General features: G+C 44.0%; 2 protein-coding genes across 11 annotated transcripts in view; one reads left to right on the top strand and one right to left on the bottom strand.

Annotated features, from left to right (window-relative positions):
• Nucleotides 1-27,897, bottom strand: part of Med12l (mediator complex subunit 12L) — a 323,000-nt gene that overhangs the window by 118,211 nt on the left and 176,892 nt on the right. The window lies entirely within an intron of this gene.
• Gpr87 (G protein-coupled receptor 87) lies at nt 13-18,477 on the top strand. Of its 2 annotated transcripts, XM_063281787.1 has the most exons (3): nt 13-243; nt 12,768-12,899; nt 17,353-18,468. In XM_063281787.1, the coding sequence occupies exons 2-3, from the start codon at nt 12,866-12,868 to the stop codon at nt 18,393-18,395; spliced, it is 1,077 nt and encodes a 358-aa protein (XP_063137857.1). In that variant the 5' UTR covers nt 13-243; nt 12,768-12,865; the 3' UTR covers nt 18,396-18,468. The 2 variants fall into 2 exon arrangements, with proteins under 2 accessions (XP_063137857.1, NP_001101147.1); NM_001107677.1 differs by lacking the exons at nt 13-243; nt 12,768-12,899 and having other exon boundaries at nt 17,317-18,477.

Genomic DNA, 27,897 nt, shown 5'->3' with positions numbered 1-27,897 from the left:
AAGCAAGTTGCTCCAGTTGTTCATGGGCAGGGCGGTTTGAAAGGTGCCCCAAAGGACACTCTTCACAGGTCGGCAGAGCACCCACCGTCTTCTCGGGCAGAACAAAGAAAATGCCGGTTTCCATCTAGAAAACCTGTATTCTTGCTAACCTTAGTTTTGAGATCTACTCCTGCTTAAGAGATGAGAGGGAGCCTGATTCAACTTGAAGACAAGTGAACACCCAGCCGGGCACCACAATGAAAGGTAAATGAAGTTGGTTTATTTGTTGGTTTGTTTTCCATTTTCTTAAAAGCAGTGTTTGATGGCATACAGCACTGTTTAGGAATGTGACCGTGTGTCTCCTTAAACAAGAGTTTTGAGGAAAAGGTACAAACCGGGGTGAGGGTTGAGTAAGACCCATGTATATCTCCTTGGAAACCAAGACCAAGGTGCTTCCCATTGCCCAGAGCAAAAGAGAAAAATGTGTTGCTAGTCATGACTATTTGGTGAAAACACCTTTTAAAAAAAAACCAACACATTTACCTCATTATGTAGGTAAAACAAGATGCCTTTTATTATTGCTCCAAAAGACTCAAAAGTTTTATGCATGTAATTTTAAAGGCGATGAAAAGGGAAGATACTTCTATGTCTCGTTTGGATCAAAAGAATCATGGTTTTCTCATTCTACGGCAAAGCACAGAGCAATCCTCACGCTGGAGCCTTAAGCAATCGTGTTAAAACATGTCAGGCGGAGCCCAGAGAAACTGCCAAGCAACTCCCAGACTGAAAGCAGCAGCTCTGCTCCAGAGCAGACTCCTGGAGAACGGCTCACGTCCTCAGGGTGGACAGCAGAAAGCCAGCAGGCAGGTTTTGCCTCTTCTACGCAATGACTTTAAGGGACAGATGAGCGTAGGGTAGAGCCACTTTCTGGTTCTTGGTTTCAGATTTTAGCTCTGACAGAACCTTAGATCTCGTTCTCAACTTTTTCTCATGATAGTCAAAACTTACAAAGTTTTCTCCCATAATTTAAATCTGAGAGTCCGACTTACAAGCGCTGGGAACATCGACAGATCTGGCTTGATGCTAGTAGATCTACAGGTAGGTGAGGCACAGGCTAAGTTGCTGTTTCACTCCTTGGCTCTGCCCCTGTGAGTGTCTCTGCCTCTGTGAATCTGGGAGTTCCAGTGTCATTGTCTGATGCCTTCACAGGATCTTGTCTGCGGGTTACTGCTGCTGACCCCTGGCTTTGCTGGTTTTCTAAGGTTGTGGCAAAGGGACCAAGGGCCAATCTGGGCCGATCTAATTCAGAGCTAATGAGTTCCATATTTAAGGATAGAGGCTGGATATGTGTGGAGGGGGCAGCCATCACCAAGCCCGGAAAGTGAGGAGTTGTGTGGTTTAGGTGGTCCACTGGGAAAGATTACTGCTTTGGAGGTGTGGAAGAGGGAAGCTAAATTAGAATAAATGTTTTTATTCAGGGTGTGTCCCCACTACGGTCAGCCTGCTTTGCTTTGCTTTCTTTTTGGTATCTTACAGCTTCGCATTTAATAAATAAACATATTTCATACTATCTCTAAGAGAGCATCACAGAAAGTTAACACAAGACACGAAAATAACCATCCGCTAGTTGTATGCACTTAAACGAACCCGCAAACAATAAAACTAGACGAAAAACATGAAAGTTCCGCAAGGTCCAGAAAAGGGGAAGGAGGAATGCTGAAGGAATGCGTGAGGTGAGACCCTGGTGGTCTTCTGGGATCCTGGGGCACAGGGAGGGGCTGTAGTTTTGCTTTAGATTAGGAAACTTGGGACTCGGCTGACAGGTAAACTGAGGGACTGGAGATTCAATGAGATTCTCTTACACCACTGGATTCCCACAGACCAGGTGAAATGCGTCAGTATGGAGGAAGAGCTACCAAAGAACACCAGGTTCAGGCAACAAGCAGCAACCCTTATAGAAGCCCAAGTCTTCTCCAGTTCTGTCACTAGCTTGTTCCATGATGCTACCCAAATCTTGGCCTCTTTGCATCTGAGATTCTTGCTTTGTGAGATAGAGATGAACACTGTCACTGTGCTCCCCGACCATGCCTGGGCAGTTTTACAAGGCAAACACTGGGACCTGGTGCAGCTCTTAAAGTCATAAACATCAGAGGCACAGATAACAAGGAAACGTGATGACCGACCCGGCTGTTGAATACTAGATGAACCTTGACATCAGTGTGCACACAGATGGTGACTCAAGCTCCCAGTGTGAGGCAGTAGTTAAGGCCAGGCCTAATCTCACCTGGCCATGATTTCTAAATGCGCTTTTTATGGCAAAAGGAAGCAGAGTAGAACATCTATTCTCTATCCAGTACTGAACTAGCGTATTTTACATTTTATTAACACACGTTACTGGCCAAAGATGAAATTTTATACCAAAGTAATTGAAATAAGAACTCTGTAGCTATCTGCAAATTGTCATTTCTAACCCCACCCTCTTTTCTAACTAGAGAGGCACATTTCCTTCTCTCACTTTCCCCTCTTCTTTGAATACTGACCCAAAAGGGATTTCCTCCTCTTCCTCATTCCCCTCCTCTCCTCTTCTATCTGCTTCTGCTAGACCTGTGGTTTTTCTCCCAAATTCTAACAAACTGTCTTTAAACTTAGGCAGGAAGGAAGGAGGGAAGGAAAGAAGGAGGGAGGGAGGGAGGGAGGGAGGGAGGAAGGAAGGAAGGGGGAAGGAAGGAAAATGTAAAGGAAGGAAGGAAAAAGGAAAGGAAGGAAGAAAAGGGAAAGGAAAAAGGAGGGAAGGAAAAAAGAAAGGAAGGAAGGAAGAAAGAAAATGATTAGGCTGTAATTAGTGCAAAACATCATCTTACGCCCTCATTAGTGATTGAATGTACAATTCTCTCCCTGGCTGTAAGGAAAACAGGCAGATGCAGCACACCAGTGAGGAGCAAACTCTGAGAATGTCCTCTGCCTCAGCCAGCTTCCTCCATCCACAAACATTTCAGTTGTGTCTAAACTTACTACTAGCTATTGCTCCTCTTCTTTGGGTGCCTCGTAAGACCATCTAGCTGTGCTAAATTCGTTAAACCGTGATAATGCTTCTTAGGTGTCTCAGAGGAGGCCCCAGATTACAATCTGACCTCAATAGCAGTTCACCTGGAAGCAGTTGCAAGGCAAGGTGTAGAGAATGCAGGCTTCAGAATGACTGATAGCCAGATCTAAGCTCTGCCCCTCAAGAGTGGTATTAACAGGAGTATGTGGCCCTGTAGCACCAACCATACAGACTTGCTGACAGAACAGCTATAAGCCTCAACTTCTGCAAGAGAAAGAGTGGGAAGAAGAGTTCTTACAGTGCCCAGCGGCATCTCTTAGGGTTCTTGTGAAGTTTCTGTGCCAGGCAATGCCTCATACAGTCCTTTGTGAACTGCTACACGGCTCTGACAGAGTGCTTAGGTAACCTACACCACTAAATTCATCTGTAGTAAAGAACCCAGTGCCCTTTTAATACATTAAAGTATACGTAAAACAGTTTAGAGGTCTGAGACACGAGGAAAAGCACTGGCCCGCTGGCAGAACCCTGTGGCTGCTTTCACCCCAGTTCACCTGAGACTGAGCAAAGGCTTCTGAGACGCTAGCGGGTTTGCCTGAGGCCTGAACAGACTCTGATCAGACAAAGGAGCGCTTTGGAGGGCATACCATGGAGTGAAACTCTACTTGTCAAATCTGCGAGTAGAGTCACTGTCCTCTAATTAAATATCCTGTACTGAAAATGACTGCGGTAGCTCCGGGAGCAAGGTCAGTATTCCAGTGAACAACAGACACTAAGTAACTCAAGGTCCCTGTTCCAAAGGAGCTTCCTCCAGAGCCAAAGTGTTCACAGGAGAGCTGGCGCATTCCCACAGATCACAGTGAGAACCAAGTGAGTCATGCTGAGGGCAGCGGCTTCCTCTGCGTAGGGTGAGCTGAGAGCTGCCATTTTCTTTGGGGGTGGGTGACCTGCCCTTCCAAACCCATTCCTTTCATAACCACCAGCCTCAGAGATTGCAAAAGAAGGCAGAAAATGAACCATTTAAGGTAGGCTCATGTATATGTTAAGACAACTGGGCACATTAAGCAGAAATCTCACCGCTGGGTACACTGCTGCACTTCAGGATTTGCAGGAACGTGCAGTGTCTTAGGGCAACTCTAGCTATGAGTCTGTTATTGGTGAATCATATTGGTTTAAACTGTTAGTGTTGAAACTGGCATTTTAAAGACGTGGTGAAAAATAGTAAGCGGGATGTCAGCATTGTCTAAGTGTTACTGATTTTGAGAAAGGTTATTTTAAATCTGCTGGAAAGTTATGGCTCAGGTCTGTAAGCTGATTGCTGAAACAACTGGAAAAGAAAAAGAACTGAGCTGTATTTATTTCTGTTTTGTGGGGTTGCAAGGAGGAGGAGGAACAAGATTAGACAAGTAGTCACCCTTCTGAATGAGTGTGGTAAGACAAACAGCTAATGAAGATTAAAGAACGTGTAAAAACAGCCAGCGTGTGTGGAGAGGGCAGAGTGGTACACTAGTACCACCCCAAGGTGTAACTGCATCGGAAGATCACGGTGATCCACTTAAACAAACCCAGCAGTGAACAGCTGCTGAACAGCGACATCCCTTACATGCTCTCGCCCAAAACGCTCGACCTACCTGATGGGTGCAAACAACAAAAATACTGCCTAAGCAAAATTCAAAACTGAACAATACCACACGACCCTACGCCTAGAGTCACCAGTTTGACACTTCCAATTTTACCACTATTTTTTCTCTTGAAAACCAGAAAAGGTATCTATTAGGTACACAGCAGTGCCCAACGTCATGTTGGGGCACAGTGTTGCTGTCTCTCTGTTTGCATTCGGTTTACAGCCCTTACGAAACCACATGCCAGACAGCTACTGATTAATTAACCAGCCTGTGCAGAAGCCATTTCAAGCATTCAAAACTGCAGGCATCTGAGAGACACATGCCATGGGACACTGAACCGATTTTTTCTGGCTTTTGCTTCCCTTCCCTTTCTAAACTGAAATAGACTTTCGAGACTTAGGTACCCCAGAATTTGTCCCACTGTGACAGAGACAAATATTTCTACCTCAAAGTTTTTCCCCATCCAGCTCTTATCAGAAGATGCATATCCCATACTGTCCCCTCTCCTCTTCCACAAACAATGCGATTTCATGCCAACCAAGTGCTCCTTCCAATGTTCTCATGGGGTTAGCCCAGGTATTTAAACTCTGTGTGGTCCAAATGCACCCACGTACGTACGTACGCACGTACATACATACATACATACATACATACATACATACATACATACATCATCCATATGTTCCTACAGTATATGTATGAGTGCATATATGCACACACAGAGAGAGAAACAGAGAGACATGCATACAGAGACAGAGAGACAGAAAGAGAGAGGAGAGAAAGAGAGAGTTGGGGGCAGTGTTAAAGATCCTTACTAAAATGTCAGTATAAGAATATGTATGATAGGGGTTGGGGATTTAGCTCAGTGGTAGAGCGCTTGCCTAGGAAGCACAAGGCCCTGGGTTCGGTCCCCAGCTCTGAAAGAAAGAACCAAAAAAAAAAAAAAAAAAAAGAATATGTATGATAATGGGTGGGGAAGATGCTCAATTTGTACTGCGCTTGCCACTCTATCTGAGAACCCACAAAAAAGGCCAGGCATGGTAGCTTCAATAATAGCAGGACTGTGGAGACGGAGACACATGGATCTACTGGAACTCTCTGGCAGCCAGTCTAGCCAAACACCAGCCTCCATGACAGAACCTGTCTAAAATAATGAAGCAGAGAATAACGAGGAGGACACTGTTGACCTCTAACCCCCACACATACAACAGTCACCTATGATCAGGCCTGTGTCCAAACATACACACAGAAAGACAGACAGCCTGTGGCAGGCAGGCAGACAGACAGACAGAATACAGATGACTTAGAAAACAAATGGTGGGAAATTTAAAGTGGCACAAAAAGGTGAGTTCACCAAACTCTCCCACCCCCACCTACTTCAATACTGGAAAACCTGAAGCAATTGTACCTATATGGGAATCAGGACTAAAGAATTAAATATGGATCCCCTCATTGTAATCCTGAAAGAACCACACTCTCAGTGAGCAGACCAGAAAGAAGTTTCTCCCCTGAGTCCTCATACCACACTGAGGCTGTCCAGCACCAAGTGCAGTGCAGGCAAAGCCATCCTGCAGAGGCGGGGCGAGAGGGTGTGATGGAGGTCAGGCTCACCACTCACTTGAACATGCTCCCCTACTACCACTCCATCGATAAAGAAAACTATAGAGAAGAAAGGCATACACAAGGAAAGCTTCTGGTTCTCTCTCCCCAGCTTACGTGATTCTAACTTTCAAAACGTCCTTAGTACCAAATTGGTTGAATCATTTATAAATAGCCTTTGGACCAATAAAAGGTACGTTCTTATGGCCTAATCTAATACACCAACACCAATTTAGAGGAGAGTTTAAAGATTCTGAAGAAATAAACATTTCAAATCAATTATAAGTCATGGCTAAGTTGTAAAATTCTCTATACTCACAACAACAAAACAAGAAACAAAAACAGAAAAGGAATCACCCAACATTTTACCAGCTTATAGATTTCAATTAAAGAGAAAATGCCATCAAATTAGGGGGAATTGATAAAAATGAAGGGAAACCTTGGGATTGTCATCAATCAACTAAATTCCAGGTCCTGTAAAGATTGGGAGAAAATAAGGAGAGAGATGAAATGAGTATCCTCTCCAGACAAGTTATATTTGCTCTGTCCTGTCTAAAGACAGGATTTAATGCCCATGCAATTTTATCTGTCAATAAATCATATGGTCTACCGCAGGGGACTTATGAGTGTCATTTAGCCCGGGGCATGAAAGCAGCTGCCCCTGCATCAAAGGCCCCATTCCAACTCAGTCAGCCCTCTGGATGATGCTCCTTGCTCCTCAGCTGCTGGCTGTGATCTCTTAGCAGGCTGGGACTATCCCTTCTTATACATGTCACTGCCCTTGCTGACATAGCCTGGAGTGACCACCAGCACACCATGGTACCGAAAACCATTTGCATGGTGAACAGGGAAGACATCCAGAGGGCAGCATATAAGTTAGACTGAATAATTACCAACAACCTACGTAGCACACAAAAGAGGGAGTCCTGAGAGAGAAGGCCTTGAGCCAAAGGGCAGGTGGGCAGGGGCAGGTAAGGGAGATTATGGAAAGCAGTAAACAGCAAGGCTCCTAATTCCAACTGGGAGTTACCATGTTTATCTGACAACCAGAAAAATTAGCCTTACCCATCCAAGGACCATTGTTACGAAGTACTATGAGTTGAGAATACACTCAAGTAGGAATTACTTTGAAAGATAAATGTACAACATGAAAGGAGTTATATGTTTTCCCCACATGTACCTGTGGGGATGGTGTGTTTGTTTTCTGTGAGAGAAGAAAAATGAGGTGGGTGGGGGGAAGGTTTGATGCTGACAAAACGCATAATGTCTACACAAGCTAAAAACTCCACTTTGGAATTTTCAATTTGCTAATAAAAAGGTGGGGGCACAAATAAAAATGTTCTCTTAGGTTAGGTACTGATTCCATTAATGTAAATAACATTAAGCTTAAATATGGTGGCCTAATTCCATTACAAAAAGAGGAGACTTAGAACCAGCAAGTTACCTTTCTCCCCCACCCCCAGATCTTTAGCTGTGCTAGTATATTAATTTTTGGAAATATTCATAGTTATTCATTTATTATACCAACCCATGAAACTAAAAAGGATTCTTGGGTTAAATCCTTAAATTTCAGAATTTATTCTTCCTTTCCGCAGAGGCTTTCTGCCTGATGCGTTTGTGTTTTTATCTTTACCACCGCAGTGTAGGCCCCCACCAGTATTCCTACATGTCTTGTAGGCTTAGTGTACTCTCCGGCAAGAAAGTAAACAAAACATTGTGCCGCAATTCTCACAATTAAGAGATGTGACTTTCCTGAGACAAGCTGCAAAGCAGATAATCAGAAGGAGACAAAGATAGATTCTGTCACTTGAGATAACCGCCACCAATACCAAGTCTAGAAGCTTAGCAGCGACTGCACTTTTAACGGGGTTTCATCTTTCAGACTGTGGCCAGATGGTCAACAATGCAAGTTATGAAGAAGCCCACAGTTGCTGTCCAGCAGGACATACCTGCAGGCTCCTCCCACCCAGGAGGGAGGGGTTCCCTGGCTTGAACAAACAGCTCCCCACCCAGGCTGAGATCCAACCCAACAAGTCTGAGAACAGATCAGGGCTGTGTGGACTACAGAGCTGAGCGTCCACAGCAGCAGTTCACGGTCCTGCTTGATGAGTGCCCTCTGGTCATTCCATCACCTACGTGGAGAGCAGTGGTCTGACTCCAGCACGGGCCCCGGTTCCATCACTTGTAAAGTAGTAAGAGCAGGACGCCCATCTTTCTGATCATGAAAGCAGTTCAACAGTAGGATGGAGATCCTAATCTTCACTAATGGGCCACAGGAGAGGGTTAATCCTAAGTCCAGCTCCAATAGGTCAGGAGTAAAGTCTTGGCTGTGAATTTCAGAGACAACTCGGGGTGCACCAGCTATTATGGTCTACAATCCCAACAGCACCAGGAAAAATCACCTCTTAGGTATGAAAACCATGATTTCTTACATCCTTTTTTTTTTCTGGTGACCACAGAACTGGGACCATTTTACATTATTCTAAATGATAGCCACTAATGCAAGAAAAATCAGGAATTGGGGTAGGAAAAAAATATAGTCATATTTATAGTTTCAATGTAGTCACGTAAGGGTAAATGATAACTAGAGCAGACCCAGGGTTGAGCAATCAAGTACCTGTAGGCCGGAGAGGCAAAGCTTGGGAGAGGAAGGCCTACCAGGGAGTGCCAGCACCTGTGGGCAGGAGCCTCTCCCATCAGAAATAGGCGGTTGATGCCCAGTGTTAACTGCTCTGCGGAAGCTCTTCTCGACTCTCAGGACAAGATCCCATCTGGTTTCTTTGATGATTCCTGATACATGTAACAGTGTTCCTGCCAAAGAAAACTAGACTGCATCTGGAAAGATTAGCAGTTCCTTCGTGCTTGGGTCAGGAAGACATCATACCCCTTCCTCTACCCATACCCCTGGCAACTTCCTAGCCTCTAAAATAAAATGAAGACTCAAAATTCATCTTCTTTTTGATCCTAACACAGTATAACAGCAAGAACTGTGATCAGCTTTCGTCAGACTTGACATGAATCCCAGCTATATCCAGTACCTGCTGTGTGAAGCAGGGCAAGTCAATTAGAGTCTCTCAGCTTATCTTTCTACAGGGCCAGGAGGATAACATATTTAGGTCATGGGACTGTTCTAGACAAGCCTTGTGCTCAAGAGTCTAAAAGCAAAAACTACTGAGCGTGCATGCATATATATATATATATATATATATATATATATATATATATATATATACATATATGTATGTATGTATGTATGTATCTCCTTTCCCTATACCCTCATTTAAAAATAGCCAACAGAAAAGCACTGTCAACTAGGCAAGGCATGGTATTGGTGGGTAGCTGAAAAGAGCAGGTCAGGTCTCTAGGCACCGATACCATCTAGTCCCGAACACCTGAGAAATGTTCTCAGCTTGATTCATCAAGCAGGGACCACATTCTTCAGTGGTTTCATCAACTGTCAGCTAGGGGAGCAGTAGGAGGCAGGACAGGAATCCCACCCATGAATGAGTTCCTCTGGAACACAGCCCTTCACTCCACCCGAAGCAATCTTTATAAGGAGCGGTGGGTGTCAGGACATGCAGAGGCTGCAGGGCACACCGCCATGAGCACTCCTGGAGGCTGAAAGCCGAGATGCAGATGGGGTAGAGTGGCAGCAGACAGAAGGGATGGGCAGTGAGTGTGAAGAAAGAAAGAGCTACCAGTTCCTTCCTGAGAGGTAGCTGAGGCTACAACAAAGCGCACAGCAGTCACAGCTCAGACCAAAGGGCAAGAACCCATTCCACCCTGTGCCTTAAAGTCCATCTCCAAGTCAAACTTTGTGTCCGTGATGTACAATAGGAAGCGCACCACAGGCAACTATGCTGGCTTCTATGCAAAATGGTTCCTGGCCTTTGCTTTCATATTTGAGAAAATAGAGAGTCGGGAAGTTCAAAAAGCACCAGGCTGGAAGTCATCCAAACGCTTGTTTTCTGAATTTTATCATGGCATCACCATGGCTAGAAGGCAGGATAAGTCATTTGGATTTTTTGTTTACTTGCTTGCTTCTACTCACATTGGGAAAGTATAATTTTACAATGACAGGCACTAAACGGTATGCTTAACAAACTCTTCCATTAGTCATAAAAGCAGTTCAATAATACAGACTTGCTTTTATACCATCTCCACCTCCAGCCTCACTTTCTCCTTCCCAGAACAGTCACAGTCAAAGAACTGTCTGCAGCTGCTTCTCCGCCATGCCAGTGTTACTCAGCCCTGGGTCATCAGACATCTGCCCCACCAGCCTCCTCTACACGATCCTGGCACACATGAACAGGACTCCTTCCCATGCACTGAGCTGCCCTTTGTCAATTGACTTCCCTATGGCAAAGTGAAGTCACATGTCCTCCTTTCTTCGATGCTCTTTTTGGTCTACTTGCCATCACTGTCTTCTGATAATTCCGAGCCTCTGGTACACCGTGTGCACTCAACCCCGTGCACTCCGCTGCAATTGGAGCCGTTCCTCAAGGGCAGGTCAGCCCTCTATGCAGCTACAGTGATGCTGATGAAATGTCCAGCTGGACAAATCTTTCTGTCTTAATCGTATGGTGTCCTTCTTTACAGTTCCTTTATAAAATTTCGCACATTCTGAATGCAAATATCCCATTAGAATCTTGAAATGGAAATGTCTTAGAGTGTTCTCATTTCTGCGCCCACCATCTAACTCCCTGTTATCTTTCTACTGCTACTGATGGGCCTGAGGAAAGTGAATCAGGAAAGGAAGACTGTAAGACCTGGGAATTTGCTTAAATAATTTTCCATTTCAGGGAACAATAATGTGGCAATTAAAAGTAGGATTTTGACTACTTGTGTTACATTAAAAAGAAGAGAGACAGCATTCAAAATAATTAAACCCCTAAATATCTATATTCTAGTAATCAAAAAACTTCCTTCTGAAGCCTGCTGCATCCCAGATACTCGAAGTATTCAAAGGGGGGTACAGGAGCAGACATCTGTCTAATTTCTCCAAACTGCCGGTTTTAGAGGGAATGAAAGGGATCCTTAAATTTGAAGGAATGAACAAACAAACAAACAAACAGTATTTCTTCTATCTCCTGCCACACTCCAGACTTAATGTATGTGATGCTGCAGACAGGAAAGCCACAGACAAGTCTCCCCTCCTACTTCTAGGACTCCCACATCTCACAGTGCTCTGTTCCTGCTGGCTCAGCAAGCACTCAGGGGAAAGCCCGGAGTGTGCACTGGTGGGGATGGCAGCACTTGGAGGCTCTCCACAGCTTTGTGCATGGGAACGTCCCCAGTGAGGGTCATGAAAGTCCCACATGGTTTCAGTTCATAAGAAACAATGTGACTTCCCTTTGAGCAAACTGCTCACGTGCAGGTTTCCTTTAACTGTACACTCCATAGCAGTCCTCATGATGCCTTCGCTATCTTTGTCAATTTCTGAGAGAAGGCTAGGAACCCAACAAACACCTGGTTATACAGGAGGAGTCAGGAGAGAAACTTTCAAAACGTGTAATACTGCAACAGCACATGCTTTCTGCTCATCTTTTCATAAAGCGTCTGAAGGACGGAGAGCAATTTACACAAACACATTACACACCAGACACTAAACCCAGTTACATAACGATCTCTAGTCTAATGCTGGGAGGAAAAGGAATATGGTTTTCACAAGGCAAAACAAACGAGGCAAATATTCAAGTGATATTAAATCCGTAATAGAAATCTACTTATGAGGAAGATACATAAACTCATGTGACTTTGACAGAGATGTCGGCACAGTTCTAAAGAGGTCATGGGGACTGAAGTCACATTAGATTACAGGCAAAGCGGGAACCCCGGGGATCACAGAGTGCTAAATCATCACAATTCCTCTATCTCCAGCCTCCACTTGGCAGCCCACAACCATCTGTAGCTCAGATCCTACAACTTTTTCAAGTCTCCGTGAACATGATGCACAGACATAAAAATGATACATCTTTTTTAAAATTTTTTTATTTTAAAAATTCTTATGCTTATCAGAGTTAGGTCTTTTAGAAATAGCCATCTGCAATTATATATTGGTCTCATCATATACATGCATTTATTATGTGATCAGGTTTTTTTTTGTTTTTTACGGGATGTGATGTACAGATAAAGTTTAGACACATAAGCGGGGACTTCAGTCTGTTAGGGCAGTGTAACAGAGTATTCTGCACAGTCCTCATTGTATTCCTGTGAGACTGCCATTGGCATTACCACGACAGAGATGCAAATCCCTAAATGACGATGTTAACTAACTTTCCCGAAGTCACACAGTGGCATCCAGGTGATACCACACAGACATGGTCATACTTCATAGCAAACTGGAAAAAGGTATACAAGTAGGTTAGTCTCATGTGGCAACGGTGTTCAAGTCCACGCTATTTTTCCTAATCACAGAATGTGACAATGTTCCTTTTGTTGGTGGTGGCTTATTGTTTTCACTGAAAGAATACTATGCATGAAAAGTTCTTACCAACGCTCCCGTTTCATTGTTCTCTCCCTAGAAATCAAACCAGGAATAACCTTTGCTGAATCCGTGCCTCACCTGTCCCTGAATGTTTCTTGACATGCATCTTGACTTACCGTACATCACAACTAGAGAATGGGGCTCAACCTGACGCTTGCAAAATTACCAGGTAAGCCAAAAAAAAAAAAAAAAAAAAAAAAAAAAGACACAAAAGACCTGAACTTTTAACGTGGCTTACGGGAGCTAAGTGGTAGTTTAGAACCAACTAAAACCATCTCCCATTCTATAAACAAGAGCAGTCACACGGGAGAGCATCACAAAGGCAAGCCCTACTGTAACTGATTTAAAACCTTAGTTAATCTCAACACTATCTTTAAAATGGAGAATGATTAACTGAATATTTTAGAAAGATCTGTTAAGCCCCAAATAAAATACATATTACTTTCCATATTTAATAGTCTCCATCAAGGTTCACTGAGGCTCCCCAGGAGGCCAAAAGCAACATCTACCTGCTAGACTAGATAACTAATTAGAAAACGATCCTACAAGGGCCATTGTGCCATGGATCAGCACCCTATAATTTATACAACTTTATTATTTCACTCCATCTGGTAGGTAGGGCAGTGACATATGTTGAGGCTTTGATAATTTGTGTCAGAGGGACACACCCCAATGAACAATGGAGTAGATTCACCTGAGGCAAAGGTGCTAAGATTCTGCGCCTCTGCCTCAATCCCTCCCACTCAAACTGCATACAGGAGAGACTCTAAGAGTAAATGGTCATATTACACATGGACGGCTGTGAGGAACAGTCTACCTGGACTGGGCAACATGGATGTGGCCATCGAGAAACCTGAACAGTGCAACAGAGAATTTGTAATTGTGCTAAATACTGGGCTAGATTTTAATCTAAAAGTCACCCAGAGTATACTATCTGGTACACACACACACACAAACACACACACACACACCACCACCACCACACAAATTTTCTCTCTCTCTCTCTCTCTCTCTCTCTCTCTCTCTCTCTCTCTCTCACACACACACACACACACACACACACACACATACACACTATATCACACAAACACACTCTCTCTCACACACACACACATACACACACCACAAATTTTCTCTCTCTCACACACACACATACTCTCTCTCTCAAACACACACACGCACACACCACACAAACAAAACAAATCTCTCTCACACACACACTCTTCTCCTCTCTGTCTCTGTCTCTGTCTCTGTCTCTATCTCTGTCTCTGTCTCTCGCGCTCTCTCTCTCTCTCTCTCTCTCTCTCACACACACACACACACACACACAAACACACACACACACACACACACCAAAATAATTCACAGGACTATATTTCTTACTTGCAATTCCATGTTTAAAGTTAACCAAGAAGCTGTGGGGGTGACAAATTGTGGAAGAGTCTAGCAAAGAGTCATCATTCAGTACTAAACCCTGTCATAAACAAACAGGGACTGCCATCCTAGTGAACACCAAATAGTCTTTCTACTTTAAAAGCAATTTCGAGTTTTTCTCATTGAATTACCAAGCTATGAATCATTAAAGGACGTCCCTAAATTGGCTACATTATTTACTAGAAGAATAACAAACTTAAACCCGGAGGGAAATAAAGCCTTTTTCTTTTAATGACTGATGTTCCTAAGTAGGAATGATGAAGATGCAAATGTGTACTTTTCCGGGGAAATGTGAAGGACCATGGAGAAGGCATGCTGTGAGTAGCTGACAGGGGAAAGCAGGAGGCTGAACTGACTTCAACTACAGACAAGCACCCCCCCACCCCGTGCTTGCTACAATAAGCTCTGGAGCCTGTCAGAGCAGCACACCGTGGTTTATCCTGCTCCTTGGGAGCCATGGTTGTCTAACATTACATTCGCAAAACTGCCCAGAAGAGGCTTAACTACCTGCTTGTTTGAGACCTGTTGTAAATCTGGAATTTGTGAATGAAGTAATAACCAGGGCTAGGCTGATCCCATGGAACTGGGGAGGTCTGTACTCCCAAACACTAATCCTAATGCTGAGCTAAGGTAAATACTGCAAGAAAACACAACGGCAAGCAAATGTGAGGCTGTCTCAAAGCCACAAACAGGTCCAAAACCGCTGTGAAGAAGTTACTCATGCTAGAGGGGTTTTTGTTTTTGTTTCTGATTCTGCCTTGCGTTTTGGTTGTTTGATTCTTCTGTTTGGTCTTGTTAGGAGTTTTTTGTTTGTTAGTTTGTTTTTGTTTTTAAACAAGACAAAGCTCATACACAGACTTCTTCTGATATTCTGATTAAAGACTATCTTTAATATTAACTACAACTGCTGGGTAGATTAGCATTAAATAAGAGTGCTTGTGTCTATAATAAAGCCTTGGGAAAATAATAATAATGAGATATGGAAGACACAAATCGACCAGGAACACTGGGGTAGCATGTGCTCTTCTAGGCCACAGTGGATATCCGCCTAACCAGGTTGCTAACACTAACAGCTGAAATCCGCCATCCCCAGGAGGATAAAGCTACTGCACTCTAGTCACGTTTGCAATGGCTCTGAAAATCAACTCCTATCTCATTGCTACACCACACAGCCATCATTTCAAGAGATGACATCGCTGTCCCTTCTTAAGGTCTGCCCCTCGGCTGAGCCCTTTAGTCGTGATTCAAACTTACGTGGCTGGCTGCACTTCCCTAAGAACACAATCCGCCGTGAGATGAAAGCACCCATTAATAGCTTAATTGGGTAAATCAATCCAAGTGGTATCTAAGCCTCCCTAAAGCTGTGCTTCTTACCCTTTGAAGGGCTTCGAATGCCGATTTGGATCTTCTGAGACCGAAGCCAAGACTATACTACTTTATTAACACAAAACAGGCCTCAGTGACAGGTTCAAGGCATCAATCAGTTCAAGCTGGAGGCTGGACACGGCAGCTGAATCAGGCATTTTTAACTTGTAAAGCTTAATAGTACCATCAGTCTCACAAGAGACTGGCATAGGTATAAATTACTAACCTGTGTAAGGACGTTTAGGCCAGAAAAACCAGTTTTTAAAAACACAGCAAGGACTGGAGGGAGGAAAAGCCATCAGAGAGGGAGAGGGCTCCTGAGGAGGCTGCTCTGACTTCAGGTGGTAATTTAAAAACCTGATTTTGGATCATAACCATCAGCAGCACTGCCTTTCCTATTTCAAGAAAAGAAGACATTAGCTAGTAAACATCCATGCAGGCCAATAGGAGCTAAATACGCACTGTTCCTTAAACAAACAAACAAAAACATCATTCCAAACCGTAATTAAAATGAAGTTCTTATGAACTAGTGGGAATTTAAATAATCAGAACGATCTTCCTTATATCCCTACATCTGAAACAAGAGTTTGCAAGCTGTGACAGTTTCTGTTGTCTACAAGAGCAGATGGCGAGATGTGCTTGTCAAACAGCTGAAAGAGCTACTGAGGAAATGGCTTCAAGACAAACTGGAGAGGGAGGAAGCTTCCAAAGCATCAACTGCCTGTGCAGGGAGGGAGGCCAGAGGGGAGGAAGAGTGGGGAGGAGACTGCTCAGTGCAAAGCTCAGTGGGCAGCTGGTCTGTCAGCCCCAGAGACTCTGCCTGAATGCACTTCCCATGCAGCGCACCTCCCTGCTGGAGAGTGCTGGGAACCAGAGTGACATCAGGAAGAGTGGAGATGGTCCAAGGCTGTGCATCCCTCACACAACCACCATGTCTCCCACGGGACATGAGAGACCGCTCACAGAAGCTGCCTACATGCCGTCTCATCAGTTAAACAAGGGCGGCGCAATGAAAACTTTAATCGTGTACACCAAAAATTAAAGAAAAAAGCAAAGGACCTCTGCAAATTCATAATAAGAATAGAGGGTATGAGCTAATCTTGCAAATAATAACAAAAACAGTATCCCGCACATAGTTTTACATAATTTGCTTCTTGATAATAAACTTGAACACTTAACAGAAATGTAGTTTCTTTGTTTTCAGAGGTTTCTTTTCAGAAGTAAAGAATTTGGTTTATGGTTTACTCCGTGATTTTCTGTGACTGTAGAGCTTAAAACGTAGGCAGTAGTAATGGGACGGACTGTGTCTAAGGATGCACTCATGTAATTTCCATGCTCTAGTTTTATTGTCTTGGTAACAGAAACTTCAATCCCCTGCCCCAGGTTCTGTTGATTCTATGTGTATCAATAGTGCAGATACAGTATATTCATTTTTAATAGGATGTCACAGAGACTCAAAGGATCTTGAAATGTGGGGAAGGGGAATCCACCATTTATTTGGCCACTGGAAAAAAAATTAACCAGAAGGTACTTTAAATCTTGGCATCGGGGGCTGGAGAGGTGGTGTGGAGGTTAAGAGTACCTCAGACTCTTCCTGGGTACTGAGTTGACAAGTGAACTCCAAGTCAGGAGGTCATAACTGCAGTTCTAGGGGCTCAGAGCCCTTCTTCTGATCCCTGTAAGCGCTGCATATGCGTGATAGACACTTACAGAGACAGAGACATACACCTGAATAAATCTTTTCGACAGTTTTTATACCCATTCAAAACAGCTCAGTGCTAAGGGAGGTGGCTGTTCTGACATGAATGTCTCTCCTTTTTCAGGTAATGAATTATACAGCCAAGCAAGTCACACTGCAAACAGCACGATCGAGGGACATGGGAAGAACTCCACCCATCACAACGAGTTTGACACCATCATCCTGCCGGTGCTTTACCTAGTTATATTTGTGGCAAGCATCCTGCTGAACGGTCTGGCTGTGTGGATCTTCTTCCACATTCGGAATAAAACCAGCTTCATATTTTATCTCAAAAATATAGTAGTAGCTGACCTCATAATGACCCTGACATTCCCGTTCCGAATAGTCCGTGACGCAGGATTCGGACCTTGGTACTTTGAGTTTATCCTCTGCAGATACACCTCGGTTTTGTTCTATGCAAACATGTATACATCCATTGTGTTTCTTGGGCTGATCAGTGTTGATCGCTATCTGAAGGTGGTAAAGCCTTTTGGTGACTCTCGCATGTATAGCATAACCTTCACCAAAGTCTTATCGATTTGTGTCTGGGTGATCATGGCTGTTCTGTCCTTGCCAAACATCATACTGACTAACGGTCAACCAACTAAGGAAAACATTCATGACTGCATGAAGCTTAAAAGTCCGTTGGGAGCCAAGTGGGATATGGCTGTCACCTACGTGGACAGCTGTCTGTTTGTCGCTGTGCTGGTGATTCTGATTGGATGCTACATAGCCATCTCCAGATACATCCACAAATCCAGCAGGCAATTCATAAGTCAATCGAGCCGGAAGCGGAAGCATAACCAGAGCATCCGCGTGGTCGTGGCTGTGTTTTTTACCTGCTTCCTCCCGTATCACTTGTGCAGAATCCCCTTCACTTTCAGTCACTTAGACAGGCTCCTAGATGACTCAGCACACAAAATTCTCCACTACTGCAAGGAAATGACACTTTTCTTGTCTGCGTGCAACGTGTGCCTGGATCCGATAATTTATTTTTTCATGTGTAAGTCATTTTCAAGAAGGTTATTCAAGAAATCAAACATAAGAACCAGGAGTGAAAGCATCAGGTCGCTGCAAAGCGTCCGAAGATCAGAAGTGCGTATCTACTATGACTACACCGATGTGTAGGGACTAGAGGCCAGAGGGCCTTTTCCTGTTGGAATCAGTATATAAAAGTGTAAATAAATGTCTCTTTGTATTATTCTGGCTGAAGCCTATCAAATACATAGATTTCTTTTTTTTTAAGTATAGAAATGACAAGATACTGGGACATAACTTGGGACAAAGAAAAAAGTTAGGAAACGAAAACTTGTGGGATATCTTGGAGCCTGCAGGGGTCGAGGAGCAGACTGGTGAGTGGTTGATTGGCAGGTGAATGTCGTTGTACCTGCCGCCAGGAACTCACTCACTGTAGCTACAAAGTCACTTCTGAAGAGAACTCACAGAATAGAGAATTGTTGAGGTGAATATTTGAAAAATAATTAGGAGGCCTATGAATTCTAGATACCTTCAGCCAATTCTCTCCAGTGTTCTTATCAATGATGTAGTTGGTACAGTGGGAGAATGGCTGAAGGGACAGTCACCCATGTTTTCACAGTGGACACTAATAATGTCACCATCAGGTAACTCACTTTAAATAAGCTATCTCAAAGAAACAAATAGGATTGGATATTATAAAAATTTCTGATAAAACATCCGACTAATATTTGCCAGTCTTTCATCCTTGATGACGGTTTCATAAGATATTTAAATGCTCAAGTGGTAGAGAAGAAAATATGGAGGCCTACCTAACGAGTATATTCAGTTTCTCAAAGTCATTCATCACTTCTGTTTTAACAAAAATAACATATTAATAAAACATTCTTCCCAATAATGTATGCCCAACAAGAATATCATTAGCTTAACTATGCAACTGTAAAGTGAAAGGTATAGTTTGCTGTTATATCAAACAGTCCAACAGTAGTCATTTAAATGCTGGGCTTTTTTCTCTTGGCCAGTAATACACCATTGAACGACTGTGTTGCTCAAAGTTGTATTGGTACTGCCAGAGGGTCACATCTGATTTCGTATTTAAAAAAAAATGTATTACGTGTATTTATTTTGTGGGGGCGGGGCTGTGGGATTTGTGAGTGCTACAGTACTCACGTGAATGTCGGAGGACAACTTGCTGGAGTCGGTTCTCTCCTCCCAAAATGAGGGAGTTAGGACTGAACTCAGGTCCTCAGGCTTGGAAACAAGTTTCTTTATTAGCTGAGCCATCTCTCCAGCCCCTGGTCTATTTTAACACTGTACTCTAAACTGAAGAAAACCTCAACACGAAGAGTTAAAATATGCTTACTGATTAAAAGACACTGTATTACAAGGAAGATGGTTCAGTGGGTGAAAGGGTCTGAAATCGAGAAGAAGGTGGGCACAGTAGCATGGCCCTGTAATCCCTTTTCTCCTACAGCAAGACAGCAGACAGAGGCAGGAGAATCCCCAGAGATTACAGCCCAGCCAGCTGGGCATATGCAGCAGTGAACAGGAAGGGCAAACACTCAAGGTTGCTTTCTGACCCCCACGTGTATGCTGTGACGTGCATGTTGCATTGATATAAGCACATGTACATGCATGCATGCATACATACATACATACATACATACACACATAATTATACATAAAAATTATTACAAGTGGGCACTATAGTGACCAGATAAAGCGTACACATATTACTGACTATTGTACTTCAGTTATATTCTAGCAAACGTCAAAATTCTGAGAAGTGAGCAAAGCCGAAGTTAAAGAGCATGATGAGGGCCACCATTAGGCACAGAAGCAGTGTAAAAGTCCAGCCCACTGAGGAAACATGCCAATTTTAGCAGAGGACATTTTATGAAAGGAGGTAAAAGAGCTGATAACTTTTATCAAAACATTACTCTCTCAAGATTTCAGCTCCCTAAAATGAAAATGACTCAAGGAAGTTAATTCTGTAGACACTGTTTGATCACTGGCATAGTTAACCCCAGCACCAAATGTGTGATATACTCAGTAGGTCCACACGGTATGTTTCCGGTCGGGTGCTGAGAGCAGATGGCAGACTAAGGCCTCCTACTGCCTTCTGCAGAATGGCCAGGAAGAGGCTCCGCTACCTGGGCATGAAGGAAGAACACTACTGCTGCCCGGAAGTCCTTCAGGCCAGCCTCTACTCTCCCCCTTTATTTCTCTCTACCATAGCACAGCACCCAGTCAGAGAGCTCAGGAACAGCACTGTAAGCTTCGGTGTTGGGGGCATTGTTAAATGCATGGCCCTCTAGAACCTCGGGACCAGAAATGACTTCTTTCCTGCATCGACTGCCTCTCTGCAGCACTGCAGTCCTCCCGGTTTTCTAGCCTAGGCTTCAGCTCAGGCTTCAACGCTAAGCCTTTTAAAAATGTGCTAAATCTCATTTGCTATCTGTAAGCTGGCTACCCCTGTGGTTACTGGGCACATTTAATGAGAAGTGGGTCTTACTTCTCGGAAATGGCACTGTCAAATCAGCGGCACGACTCCAAACACTGACTTACGAAAGAGTGGGCAGAACTATCTCCACTTACAGAAGTCATAAAGTCTATCTAAACTGTAGCTTCTGCTTTACAGCAACACCCAAAAAACGGCTTACCCAGGCCCAACGCTGAACAACGTAACAGTAGCAGTGATACAATTTACGCTGCTGGAGGTAGAGAGCAGCACACAGCATTCTACTCAGCGCAAAGAACTATGAATTCTAGTTGAGGGCTTTTTTAAATGGAGGTTCTAAAGTAGCCTCAAATAGAAGACAGAATATTACTTGGGGCTTTTGAGTCACATGGGTTGTGAAACCTTTATTTGAAATTGTCGAGACGAGAAAGATTTCAGGTTTCAGGTGCTGGGTGTGGGAATATTTGTACACAGCTGACAGGAGAACATCAGGATTTTCTGAATTATAACCACGAATTCATTTTGCCTCATGTGCGGCCTCCCACACGTCCTGGGAACACTGTGATGCCGTGATCAGTGACCGGTGCTCCGTGACTGGTGCTTCTGCCCTGCTGAAGTTGCTCACATGGTGGCACTTGTGCTATCGAGTCCAATGCCAGAGCCTTCCAGATTTCTCATTCTGGATTAGGGGTGGATACCTGCCCAATGTGTAGGCAAAATTTTACACTCCTCTCATACAGAAATAAATACTATATTCCTTCTTTCTTAAATGGAGAAGTTCAAAATGAAATTTTAGTATTTTTTTTAAATTATATTTGAAGAAACTGATTTTATATACTAAGTTCAGTTGATTAAACCACTTCTTATCTCCTTATTTCTCATTATAAACACTATGCCAGTATTTCTTTCTCAGATAAAGCTTCAGGGACACAGTGCCTAGGAAAACACATTCATTTAGATAAAATACTCAAGATAAAATGTGTGTGGATGTGTGTGAGTGTGCATGTGTGTGCCCACGCATGTGGGGGGGGGGGTAAAATTTATTGGCTTAAACTTACAACCACATAGAGGGACATATATTAGGAAAAATAAAGACAGGATGCATTAAAATCTGATGACCAATTCAATGTTCTAAACAGATCGATCTCTCTCTCTCTCTCTCTCTCTCTCTCTCTCTCTCTCTCTCTCACACACACACACACACACACACACACACTCACTTAAAACTCCACAAGAAACCAATAACAAATCAATAAACACCTAGCACATGCTACACAAAAGAACAATGTGTTCAATGCGATGTAGAACAATCTTTAATTATCCCTAATGGTTTCTGAAAGGAAGCACTCCTAAGACAGACCGACCGGTTTGAAATTTCAGCTGGTGACAAAGCAGCTAGAGCCTTCTCTTAGCCTCCACCACCATCTAGTGGTAAAGCTAATAAACCTTGTATTCTATGTCCTAGCCCTTATGTTTGCAAGTTTTTAACCTGGAGTAACCTTAAGCAGGGTGAGGGAGAAATGTCTGAGAGGCGCCATCAGTGCCATCAAGAAGTTAACATATGTCTGCAAAGGGAAACAGTCTAAAAGACGCAAGCCACCTGGGGACTTGACAGAATCACGGAGCAAATACTGACTGCTCTTTCTGAATTAACAAAGAAAATGTCCGAACAATAAATCAACTCTGTGCTTTTCACATTGCTGTGTGCTTTGAACGCTGACCGCCTTTTACTTACTCTCTGTGCTATGATGCAGACTGACCATGTTTTCTGTAGCATGCAGAACTACCATGCTCCTTGCAGACACCGAATCGGGCACATTTCAAATCAACTGTGTATTCTGTACTTTCAATACCACGAGACACACAGGCGCTTCTTAGGTCAACTGGACACTCCTCATTCTACCACATTTCCCTCAACAATGCCCAGAAGTCCCTAAACAGCTGAAGTCATCTGGCAGAACGCAGTCATCGTTCTCAAAGCTGGCTGTTAGTTTTATTTTAATTTTACTTTCTTATATTATTTTCATTTTCTCTCAATTTCACATCTCAAATGGTTACTTGTCATTCTCTTGAGGTGCAGTCACCCTCTGATGCTCAGTTCTCCCTTCTACAGCCTATTTTTAAAATGCCCTGTTACTGTTGGTAAACAGCAACACAGGTACCACACAGCTTTAGCTGGGGTGTCAGTTACTTTGCTGTTGCTGTGATAAAACATCAGAACAAAAGAAACCAACAGAGAAAAGTGTCTTTGGTCTTATGTTTCCAGGAGATGAGTTTTCTGTGGTAGGGATGCACGGCAGCCAAAGGCAAGCATAACCACCAATCTTGAATGCTTTACTGTAAACACGAAGCAGAGAGGGTGTACTAGACGTAGGGTATGGCCCCATAAACTCTATTTAGCCTCAACGTCTAGCCCCATAATTCACCAGCAAGAGTGCACCCCCTAGACTTCCTCAACAGTACCACCAACTGGGCCCCTGTGCTCAAACGCTCAATCTGCAGAGGGCGTTTCTTATTCCAGTCACCCCTGTGGGTATGCATAAAAATAAACTTCACTGTGAAAGATAAATTCTCTACTGATGTATTTTTCATTCATGAGGAAGTTTAATGGCTTGCTAGCCACAGGAAGCAGGACAAGCCTTGACCGTGGAAGACTGCCCCCTATTTTGAATATGCCAATTCACCAAAACCAGCCATCAGGCACTAGGAGGATAATACACACCCCAATTTCACGAGATTTCCTCTAAGGTACTGGAATATAATGAGAAACCTGGAACACGTTCCTGAAACACTCCAATCGGAGAGAACAGCACGCCTGGGTCTAGGTAACACGGAACACAAGAACCTGCTCCTGCTAGGTCCTGGAGTCAACACAGATCAGTGGTCAAAGCAAGAAATCAGCATCTTTTCAAAACCCTGCTGTCGTTTACTCATAAAAGCGATGTGAAGAAACAACCCAGTGAACTGGTTAGTCAGTTCCAAATTCCGTGCTATTTACAAGACTGTACAACATTTTCTTGACTATAGTCAACAGCCCCATCCTTCACCTGGCCTGGTCCTTCTTCCTCACTGACATTAGGAGCCCCTCTAGTGACCGGGACCGGTGGAAAAGTCAGTCCTATACAAAGCCCGACTTGCAGGCCTACTTCAGGTCTGAGGGCAGCTGTCAGGTCCCACAGAGGGGCAAGGGTTCTGAAAATGAGCAGACATGGTTCCTGGTATTTACTGCCACGACCTAAAGCTGATGATGGCACAACTACAGACAGCACCACATCCGAGGCTGACCGCTGCCGTGATTTCCCTGCTTCTGTGCGCCCACTTCTCAGACTTGAACACTAATGGTTATGTGCTAATGGAATTCAAATGGTTCCCATTTACTGAACACCCCATACACACTCTGCTGTCAACTGTGTAACTAGTATTATTCCCAATCACAACATAAGGCGACTTGCCCCAAGGTCACACAACCAAAAGAGGCCATGGTGATACTGTGCCCATCAATTTTGTCTTCAAATGCTTAAGGCATTAGAACAACTTTTTACAGCTCGTCTGCTTATATGATCAACTGTTGATAATACGGGTGGGTGGCTGAGATGTGCAAGTAACATTTGGGTTTGAGTTAAGAGGCTTATTTTTATTTATTTATTTATTTTTATTCCCTCAAAAATTATCCTATAGTTTATTCTCAAAACACAGATACTTCGAAGTAAATGTCATTGCGCTGGCACCTCAACAGAAGTGGAAGAGAAAGACCAACTAAGCACACGTGAGTCCATGTTCAAAACACACATGTAAAAGCATGTTCACATCAGCGCTGTGTAACTTGTAAATATGCACCCTGGGACAGGAAACAGGGACTCAATGAACCTAGACATTCCCTGATGAGATTCTACCATGTGAAGAGAATGACAGACCTCCTGTGATGGTCTACGATAGGAAGTGTGTGATTCCCATTATGTCCGAGATGGGTTCTGAACTTACTCTCTTATGATGTCACCCGGCATATAAATTCTAAATCCTCATTCTCAGTTGAAAGGCATGCCTTCTGATAGGTCATATGCTATGAGCATACATTCTTATCCAAACCACTTTGCTTTTCTTGCTATAAACTCATGACCTTAAGCTAGATAATGCATAAATGAAAGTGGTGATCTAATGGTTGGAAAGTCCCAGATGAAGGAACATGTAGATTTCTCAATGACAACACGTTAGGGAAGAATGTGAATGACAGATGTTAGGGAACACCGGGTAACACTGTTTCACCATCCCTGAGACTCACACAAAAGCGGAAACAGGGATGTGTCTTTAATGGCCCATCCCTACAAAGAAATTTGAGCTTCTTTTTCACACTGATTAAACTACCTGGCAAACTACCAGACAAAGCACCTTGCCAGCCTTGGTGCTGCATGTTTGTAAACCCAACAAAGGAGAGGTGGGAGAAGAAAGGTGAGCTCAAGGTCATTCTTGACTACTCAGGAAGTCTGGGGCCAGCTTGAACTCTATGAGATCCTGTCTCAAATGACAAAAGATACCCCAAACTACAAAGAAGATAAGCTGTTACACTCAAGGTACCAACTAAAGAGATGAGCAATGTGTACAGGGTTAGTTGAGAAAACCCACACACAATCTAGAATTATGTGCTTTGCCTGTATCAGTTTGCTGAGGAAAGAGAAAATACCCCTAAACAGTTAGAGAAAGCACACAGCCTGGCTTGTGATCACTGGAGAACTTCCTCTAACTTGAACTTAACCCTCAGGCAACTTCCTGAAGTCTCCACACCACAAACTGGCTGAGCTCTGCTCCTCCCAAACGTCCCCACAGCATGACAAGCAGCCTTTGTTTTCCAGGACAACTCTGAGTTTATCTCCTACATAATTTCTCCAGTTTCATCCCAGCTGGGGACTCATCGGAGACTTTCCAAAGCTTCCTTTCCAAACTCGTTCCATCCACTGACAGAAGAGATCAGCAGTGAGAGTCCTAATAAGTGAACCACCTCACCAAGAGAGTTAGTTGCCTTACCCTCCCATCCCCAAGCTGTCCAGGGTAAACTGTTAAGCATGTCTGGCTTCAGACCCCTACAAAACAGGCTCTGAAGTGCAGAGACAGGAGCGGAGAGGTGATGACACGGGAGGATGACAACTGCAGACTAATTCCACGCCTACACCTCCCTTCACTTACATGTAGAACAGAGCACTCAGTGACCGGCCCCTGCTCCCACGAGAGGTTTCTAGTATTCACTAAACAGTCTTTTAAGTACTTCCTATAGTGCGGGACACTGAGGATATCACACCAGACAAGCCCTCAAGGACAGTCACTGCCCAGCCTCGTTAAGAATGATTCCATAACAGAGGTTCCCTTAGAAGTATCCAAACACTTCCAAACATGGTGACAGTTAAGTTCCCTTCTGGGATCGAAGCGGGTAAGGGAAACATGATGTTTCTGACTTAAGTTAAAACACAGAATACCTGCTTCTGATTTCTTGACATCTTTTTCCAAAAGGACGCACAAAGATGAAACAAACACATGTGCTCGAGTTTCCGGTTTGTAACAATTAAGGTTCTCAACTTTGAACTTTTGCTGACATCAAGGCTTGAACTTGGTCAGATTCCAAGAACATCAAGATCCTGCTGGAGTGGCATCTGGCTAACACTGAACTGTGCTTCATCAGTACCCACATCCAAGTGAGGCCCTGTGAGCTGTCCATTACCATGTAAATGCCCCCCACAGGAACTGTTTTCTACACTGGCATCCTTCAGCCTGCCAGAAGGTGGTGGCACCACGTTAGACATTTGCTCCTCTATCCTGCTCACACGAAGGAACAAAACGAAAGCCGATGCCTACGGCTGTCCACAGCCGATGCCTAAGGCTGTCCATCTTCAGCAGAGCCGTCAACTGACAACACAAGACTTCTATCACAGGTCAGAGAGAGAATAATGCCCCCATGCTTTATTACTCCAATATAGCAGGTTCCAGCAGGATTTAGTGTGTCACACAGGGAAGCACAGCCATGCTCTGAATGCAATGTTTCACAGCAAGGTCAGACTTTTTAAAAGCACATTTCGAATTACTTTGGCAGACATCCTTCAAACGCCCAGCACGTGGAATCATGAAGACCACAGCATGACATGTAAGACCCTATGCCTGTGCCATAGAGTACTCATAGTTCTTTCAATACCATGTCGCTGGTCAGGACTCCATGAACAGCATCTTCCCTTCCAAAAGCACTGCACACACTGGGATCAATGTTCAAACTTTGCTTCCTAGGACTACCAAAGTTTATACACACTGGCCTTTGCCCCTAAGCTTCTGTATCCTTAACCCAGAGTGCTTCTGGATGCCTGGTGGACTCCTGTTTATATAAAGCCAAGCACCTACAAACACATGCACTACCATAAGCCACATAACAACAAAGCCTTTCTTAAAAGAACTTTTAGAAAACTTAGATAACTAGGGCCAGTAAGATGGTAAGGGGGTGTGTTCAGGCTCGGCCACCTAAATGCAATCCCCTGATCCCACAAGGTGGCAGCAGAGAACCAACTAGTAAAGGTTGCCTGATCTCCCCACACATGTGATGCCTACACCCACACTCACCCACACTCACACCCACACTCACACCCACACGCACCCACACTCTTATCCACACACACCCACACACACCCACACTCTTACCCACACACACCCACACACACCCACACTCACACCCACACTCACACACACCCACCCACCCACACCCACACCACCCACCCACACACACACTCACACCCACACACACCCACACTCACACACACTCACACCCACTCACACCCACACACACCCACACTCACACCCACACACACCCACACTCACACACTCACACACACACTCACACACACTCACACACACTCACACACACTCACACACACACTCACACACACCCACACACACTCACCCACACTCACATCCACACACACACTCACACACACACACCCATACACACTCACACCCACACTCACACCCACACACACTCACATCCACACACACACTCACACACACACTCATACACACTCACACCCACACTCACACCCACACACACTCACACACACCTACACACACCCACACACACACACACACACTCACATCCACACACACTCACACACACACCCACACACACTCACCCACACACACTCACACCCACACTCACACCCACACACACTC

Source organism: Rattus norvegicus, chromosome 2, assembly GCF_036323735.1.
Source record: "Rattus norvegicus strain BN/NHsdMcwi chromosome 2, GRCr8, whole genome shotgun sequence".
Taxonomy (NCBI): Eukaryota; Metazoa; Chordata; class Mammalia; order Rodentia; family Muridae; genus Rattus; species Rattus norvegicus.
This window is presented reverse-complemented; position numbering and strand designations above follow the sequence as displayed.

Coding starts and splice junctions, on each gene's coding strand:
- Gpr87 (XM_063281787.1), top strand. CDS start 12,866: ATGGGGCTCAACCTGACGCTTGCAAAATTACCAG. Junction 12,900..17,352: donor GACGCTTGCAAAATTACCAG/GTAAGCCAAAAA, acceptor CTCCTTTTTCAG/GTAATGAATTATACAGCCAA.